This window comes from Zootoca vivipara, chromosome 8, assembly GCF_963506605.1.
Source record: "Zootoca vivipara chromosome 8, rZooViv1.1, whole genome shotgun sequence".
NCBI classification, from domain to species: Eukaryota; Metazoa; Chordata; class Lepidosauria; order Squamata; family Lacertidae; genus Zootoca; species Zootoca vivipara.
In genome coordinates this window covers 35,955,603-35,963,684 of record NC_083283.1, presented here as the reverse complement: position 1 = coordinate 35,963,684, position 8,082 = coordinate 35,955,603, and the positions used below count along the sequence as shown (strand labels likewise).

Below are 8,082 nucleotides of genomic sequence, written 5' to 3'. Positions count from 1 at the left end.
ACCAGAATAATTAGCAACTTGGGTTTATGGCTGCACAGAAAAAGAAAAACCTCATCCAAGAAGTAAAAGTGTAGCAGGAGATTTTAATGAGACTATTAAATGCTTCTTTTTATGTTAATGTAGGCTAAGAAACAAGTCTCTTTCAATATGTGATTACCTTTTTGGAAGCTATTGGCAAAGGTATTTGTTTATCATGCAAATTGAAGCACAATAGTTGTCTTAATTTCTCCACTGTAATCACCAATTAAATCCTTCCTCTCACACAGGATTTTAATTCAGGAAGGCACACAAAACATTGTTCAGCTTTTGTCTTTGTTGGTTTCGATCCTGGATGCAATCAAGCAAGTTGACAGTATATGATTATATATGATCTCTCTCTCTGCAGGAAGCTGCTCCAATATTATATTTGCACCTTTCCATTCATTATTAGCAAGCATGTGCCTGTGAACTTATATTGCATTGTTGCAACTGGCATTTTGAAATACTGTAATTCTTTCCTTCACAGAGTCAGATCTGGGATTCATGATAGGATTAATGCACCCTGGGCTATTTTATTCAATACATGTTCATAACGCCAACATTTTGGGGAGTTATGTGTGCATACTCAAAGGCGACTAACGCTTGTAGTGTGCTGATGAAAATATAACATTACTATGAAAGTGAAGGAAACAAAATAGGAACAGAAATGCTGCTGCAGCAAGCAAAAACTACACACACACACATACACACACTGCAGTCCTGGTGCTGAGAGCTTAATTTGAGAGTGAAGCTAGATATCAGGCCTCTCAGAATTTTGCAGTGTTGCTACTTACAAAAAAAGAGGAGAATTTGCATATTTTAATTTATACATAAAGATTCAAATTTTAAAATAACTACAATAATTTTAAAGGTATTTTAAAATTATAATTTTTTAAGGTATCTGAAGAAGTGTGCATGCACACGAAAGCTCATACCAAAATAAAAACTTAGTTGGTCTTTAAGGTGCTACTGAAGGAATTTTTTTATTTTACTTCGATCCAGACCAACACGGCTACCTACCTGTACAATAATTTAAATAGAAATACGATTCACCTCACCAAAGCAGGGAGAACTGTCACCACCGCCCTGCTCAACTGCAGGGCCAGATTAAGACCTTCAGAAGCCCTAAACACAATATTTTGGTGCCCCCATTTATATCTTTCAAAATATAAACAATAATAAACCATAAAATAAAATTTTATTTATTGAAATTTTTACAAAACTTACAGTAAGATGGAATATAATGTACAGTATGTAATATATGTATGTTTTGTTTTTGTTTTTTCATTTTTGTGGAACCTGGTTCAGCTGCACCATATGGTCTTGTGGTAAATCCAGCAATGGAAAAAAATCAGTGGCGCCCCCTTTCCCTTGATGCCCTAAGCATGTGCTTATTTTGCTTAGCCCTGCTCACGTGTCAAGGTGGTAACAGTAGATGGGCAGCTTCAAGGCTCCTGTTCTCCTTTCATTCTTTATCTTTCAACTATGCTTGGACAGACAGGCCCTCAAATAAAGGATACCTTCAAACAGAGGACTGCCTTCTTCAAAGTAAGACGCATGGTTACCCTTAGTCTCCTGACCCCTGAAGTCTTACATGGTAACCCCAGATATGTGTGGCTTGGGTTGGTGGTTAAAACAGAATGTGCTATGTACATGCTCAGAGGGACCCTAATCATGATTGATTAAGCTGCTGAATTTCATCTTCTTAGGCTGGATCTTAAACATGCACCCCATTCATAATAGAAATTACATGTCTAATGAAAGCTACAATGAAAGCTGGGAAGACGGACCTATTGTTAAACTGAACTGTGGTGAGAATAAGATGTCAACATTTATAACCTGGAACCTGTTTTTAGCTCAAACATGCATTTGGGGGTCCCACTTCCTCCTTTTTCAGCCGTCTATTTGCACAGTGCTAGTGCTGCTGGCACAACTCACGGTAACTCAATTTATGCACCACTTGTGGGTTCCAGTCCACCACCGGAAGACTGATGCTCTAGGATAGGCATGTCAAAAGTCCGGCCTGGGGGCCACTTGCGGTCCCCGGGCTGGTTTCAAATAGCCCCCCAGGCAATTTTGAAAAGGCAATCTCTTGCGACCCCCAAGCGCCTGCCCACCAAAGCCATTTCCTTTTTGCGGGCTCATGGTTAGGAGCAGTGAACTCGTAATCTGGTGAACTGGGTTCGCTTCCCCAGTTCGCTTCCCCGCTCCTCTGCATGCAGCTGCTGGGTGACCTTGGGCTAGTCGCACTTTGAAGTCTCTCAGTCTCTCTCACCTCACAGAATGTTTGTTGTGGGGGAGGAAGGGAAAGGAGCTTTGAGACTCCTTAGGGTATTGATAAAGTGGGATATCAAATCCAAACTCTTCTTCTTTACAATGTTCCTGACATATATTTCAGCTTTCTGGATTTATTTTTCATCTGGTCTTCAGATAGGAAAGGCAGAGTGATTTAACACCTTTATAGATTTGTCATCCATGTGTGCGAAATGAAAAGTATGCCATTTGCAATTAAACTTTGCATAAAATCATTGCATAAAATTTGCATTTAATTTTAATGACTCTAAGAATGTCAGGAAAAATGGTCGGGCCTCGCGCATGTTCACTTCATCAGTTGTTGATGCTGCTGCTGCTGCTGCTGCTGCATGTTGTAGTCTCCGTCATCTGGGGCAACAGGTTGACAAAGGCTGCTGTAGAGTCTCAAGAGTTGAAGCAGCCCACAAAAGGCGATGCCAATAATAATGGAGAGCTTGTTTCTTTGAAGTTTGATCGCAATCACTGTTGTCTTCTGTCTCCTCAACACCTAAGTTTAAATGTAGGTTAAACCCAATTCCTGCGGGGAGCAATCAAAAAAAAAGCTCAACTACTTTGGAGCAAAATCCTTTAAAAAAAAAAAACTTTGGCTGGCCCTCATGCATGTTCACTTTATCAAATCTGGCCCTCTTTGAAAAAAGTCTAGACACCACCGCTCTAGGACTATGTTTCAGAATTCCCTGGCTTTAACAACCTCATTATTATATTTACTTATTTTAAAACATTTCCATACCACTTACTGTTAGAAATCCTGAGTGTTTTACAGCATAATACATTAGAATCATATCACACCATCTATATTATCAGAACTATATAATCAGAAATAATTACATCTTAAGAGTTCGAGTCTTTGCAACTGTTGAATCAGTTTCAGAATCAAAAGCTTCTCCAGACATTTTCTTTTTTTAAAATGTTGAAATTCAAAATTTATAGTAACTAATATGGAGTTAGATCACCTGCTGAGCTTTTGACACCACTGGGACATGCATTGAACAAAGGTGAACAATCTTTTCAATCCTTTAATTTTTTTGAATTCACTTGTTAGAAACTCAGGTTTAGGATCCTCTCTGCTTTCCCCCCCACTGAACATATTGGTCTTTTTGCATGAACAGATTGCAAGGAGGAGGAGTTGAATGGCATATTCTGATATATTCTCTGTTTCAGAACATCCTTCCAGTTGTCAGCATCTGCACCCTCTAGAAGTATGGTTTCAATTTTACTTTTGAAATCCAAGTCAAGCATTGTTGCCAACACATATATTTCCCTGTCAAAACATTTCACTTATTCCTAGGTCTGCAGACAGCTTTTGGGTTACATCTTTCCCTTGGTTTTATTGAAACAGGATCTTCATTCCTTTTGAAATCATTTTTCATTAGTGTGGAAGCAGAAGTAGATTCTATACCTGATAAGTGGCAGCACCTGGCTTATAGATGTGCTATCAGTTCTTGTTTTCTGTGTGATCATTTCTGATAATTAGATGATGAAAAAGCAAAGTAGCAGTCACATTCAAATCAGGGTAGGAGAATTTGCAACCTCCTCCCTTCATCCTCCCTCACACACTGCCTACATACTGTATATATACATAACAGCTGTTTGATGCCCTGGGGCATAGAGAGGGGTGGAATACAGAGTAAGTTGACATCATAACACACATTTTCAGCAAGAAGATTTGTGCATTATCTGATCATCATGAAACATGAAATGACTTACAGCATGGGTTGCCAACATCCTTGGGCGCACGGGCACATTTGCAATCTGGAGAAAATGTTATGGACACCACATGCACTCTAAATTTTGTCATGCAGTTCTCACGTGAAGTAAAGTATACAAAAATGCATACACTGGGATAGGGCGTGCATAAAAATGCATATACTAGTGAAAGCATCATACCAAAATGCATTAAACTTGGGGGAGATTCCTGTGTTTGCAACAATGTGTATATTAGGCAGAATTGCAGAGGGATGTATATATTAGGAAAAAGTAACCAAATAATTCTTATGAAGACTTTTAAAAAATTCACAAACTGGTGTGAAAATGTGGAGAACTGAACTTAAGATCACAAAACGGAGAAACGGAAACTGTCAGATTTGCCTACCTTTAGCAACAAGTAATACATCTAGTCTCCTACCATGCCCATAGATACATAGGTATCTACTGAAAGGTCCCCTGCTGTCCCACTCAAAGGGAACAACCTTTTATGGCCTTTTTGCAAAGTCAGCTAATATGAGGATCCTATGATAATGATGATGATGATGATGATGATAATAATGATGATGTTACAGGTAGGTAGCCGTGTTGGTCTGACGCAGTCAAAATAAAAATAAAAAATCCTTCCAGTAGCACCTTAGAGACCAACTAAGTTTGTCATAGGTATGAGCTTTCGTGTGCATGCACACAATATAATAATTAATAAACCCTAAAGGTTTGGTGTGTATGGACAGTTCAGTGGAAGTGGAGGGGGAAAGCAACAAGGTTGTTAAAATGCAACAAAGAACAGAATGGAAATATAATAAAATGTCATTTCTGTGAATCAATCATTCACATCTGGAATACTTTTTTCAGTACTGGTAACCTCATCTCAAAAAAGGATATTGCAGAACTGAAGAGGTTTCAGACAAGGCCAATAAGAAAGATCAAGGATATATTGAAACTCTCAAACAAATAGAAATTGGAAAATTGGAATTGTTTATCTTGAAAGAGAGACAAATAAGACAGCACAAAATATGATCATATAAAATATCAAATAGTATTTAGAAGGCATATCAAGATATAGTTATTTATACTGCATAGCTCAAGAATAGGGGGACAATAAATGAAACTGATAGCAATACATTTGAGGCTGAGAGAATAACATGAAATGAGGGTCTCTGCCAAAATATGTAATTAGGGACATTTCTACTGAATACTATTTCCCAGCTGAAACAAATGGCATATTTAGCTTGGACCATAGGAGCCAACTCCTAGGAGTTGTGGTCCTTTTCACCCCCCAATAAAGTATTTGAAGGGGTCAGGTCCCCCCAAGTTTGATGGGCATTGCCATTCAAATGGTGTGCATGTACAGTATCTTGGCTTGGACTATTTCCCCACATTTTCTCACAGAACCAAGCCTTTTAAGGATTCACAGTTTGCATGCATGCCTTCCTTTAGGGGTGCTTTAATGGCTCCAGTCCTCTGGGAAAGTAAAAGGCATACCATGTTGTGAGCATTAGCCACAACACAGGGCAAGTGGTGACATACTGTATTAACTTCCCCCTCTCTCAGCTGGCTTCCAGAAGACGCTGCTCCAATTGCTTTGATACGCCCCACTTGGTGGAAGCTATTACAATATTCTCAAAAACATGAACATTTCCTCTTCCCTCCCAATCAGTTTTCCTTTTGTGTCATTTTCCCCCTCTGTAAGCCTGAGGGCAGAGACTGTCTTTTTTTTAGTGATATGTGTGCTGCTCTTAGAGCCTTTTATTTTGGCTGAAGAGCAAGATTTTTAAAATCTCTAAAGGGGACTTTTGTTATCCCTGTTTTTATAGGGAATAAAGACCCTTTGGGCTGACTACATCAACAATATATCCTATGAATGTACTACAACTATGTGTTATCTTTCTTTCCTCTTTCAACACACAGAAAATGAAATGTGGAGACAACTCAACAGCACCTGAAGGTAAGAAATGGCACATTCCAAGATTGAGAGCACTAATAATCAAGAAATGGATGGGTAGTTGATTTGATTTGATTTGATTTCAATTGGATGACACATATTCAAGTTTGCATCGTAAGTGCACATACATTATTATTTTTTTGCAATTTATACTTTAAAACAATTTTCTGAATGTCTTTCTTCTTTCTTTCTTTCTTTTTGTAGAACTCAAGGAGAGATTTTGGTCAGCATGAGAAAACAGCTGATTGCCTGCAGATCATGCTGAGAATGTAACCTGGAGTTTAACATGTGCACAGTACACTGATATATTGTATATTTAAGGGAAAACACTTGTTTTTTTGTACAAATCCCCAAACGGACTCCTGCCCTTGAGTTGGAAATGTGCCAGACCTATGCTTTTTGTTAAAGAGCAGCAATATAAAATGTATCCATTTTTAAGGCCAACTGGCATGCAATATTTACCAAAATCTGAACCACATGTTTGCAAAAGTTTAAATCGTAGAAGGTGGCTCACATCTGGAAGCATCCATTTCTCAGAGGAAGGCTTTGGTAAATATATATGAAGTGCACTGTCTCTGAACCCTGAGTTGTATGGGCAGGAATAACGCACTCCTTCACTCTCCACACTGATGTAATCAAGTGATCTGACACACCATTCATAGGCTTTCCCACTTCTTCGGGGATAATAGCTAGGGCCAGTTCACAGATGCATGTTCATCTAGTGAAGATTTTTGCATGTGCAAAGGAGCTAGAGATTGGACAGAGAGAACTCTGAAATCACCTCCTATCACCTCAAACACAGTGCCTTTTGGTGGTTTGGGGTTTACATAATCTGCTGAGAGTTACCCAGAAGTCAAATAATCAATATGTACAGAGTCTGCAGTTGGCAGGCAGACAGGATAGCCACAATGTCTCCAAAGAGTCCGATGGCACTGCCAAAGATTTCCACAATGAGGATCTTGACAAAGAGGCTGGCATTCTGGGCATCTGCCAATGCTGCACCACTTCCCACAATGCCCACACATATATCACAAAAGAGATTGGACAGGTCCACAGTCAAGCCTGCCCCAAACATGGAGTGACCTGCATGGTAGTTCCGGGAGCCAATCTCCTTAGGAGTTCTGCCAGAAAATTGCTCAGCCATGTTGGTGATGACGATGGCTATGCTAATCCCATAGACCACAGCTTCACAAAAGATGATGCTGACCATCCTAGGCGCTTTGACACCACTGCCAAGGATGCTGGATCCAGTAATGTAAATGCCCCAAGCAGCACCCACCACTGACAGTGAGATGGCTAGCCCCCTGCTCAGGATGGACCACAAGTACTGTGCAGTCTCAATCAGGAACCATGGTACATCAAAACAGAAGCCAAGGTCAAATATTGTGTAGCAGATTCCGATGCCAGTGTTGGTGTTGGTGGCGGCCGTGGTCAGCCCCAGCCCCAAATGCAGCAGCGAGAGCCCGGCAGCATGAGAAACAGGAGACATGCATGCCTAAGGAGGGATTGACAAATAAGGTTTCTCTCAATTTATGCATTATTTTTATTTTTCACTCTTGTACGTTGCATTGGTGGTTTTCAGGAAAGCAGTGACACACACACACGTTAGAATAAAACAATTTTCCTAGAAAGTGCAAAGTCATACTTTTTATAAATGGCATTTACTTCCAGGACAAAGTTAGAAAAGCTCAGCACAAGGCATGGTAGTTTGGTCTGTGGGAGTGCATTCCTTTCTCATAAACTTTGTGATGGGTTAGTGGAATTCCCACAGCCCAAATTGTTACCCTTTGTGCATAGCTTTTCTAGCTTTGTCCTGCAAGTAAATGTCTCCTCTCATGTGTGTGTGTGTGTGTGTGTGTGCGTGCGCGCGTGTGCACACACACACACACATACTTTCCAGGGGGAAAAAAATTCCTCCCAACATGCACAGACCACTTTCCCACCACAAGGCCCTCAAAACAGGTGTGGTCATGTATAAGCATTTAAGCCAAACTATTATATTCCTCTTACAACATTGTGTCCTTTCTTGATTTTCAAAAACTTTTGGGGGGTGACTTAAGAAGTGGAGGAAACAGAAATTTTCTAATGCCGACACTCTACCT

At 39.9% G+C, this 8,082-nt stretch overlaps 1 protein-coding gene across 1 annotated transcript; it reads right to left on the bottom strand.

Annotated features, from left to right (window-relative positions):
• Positions 1-6,833: 6,833 nt before the first annotated feature.
• On the bottom strand, positions 6,834-7,469 carry LOC118090196 (V-type proton ATPase 21 kDa proteolipid subunit c''-like). The gene has a single exon (XM_035125605.1). The coding sequence runs from the start codon at positions 7,467-7,469 to the stop codon at positions 6,834-6,836; it is 636 nt and encodes a 211-aa protein (XP_034981496.1).
• Between the last annotated feature and the right edge of the window lie 613 nt (positions 7,470-8,082).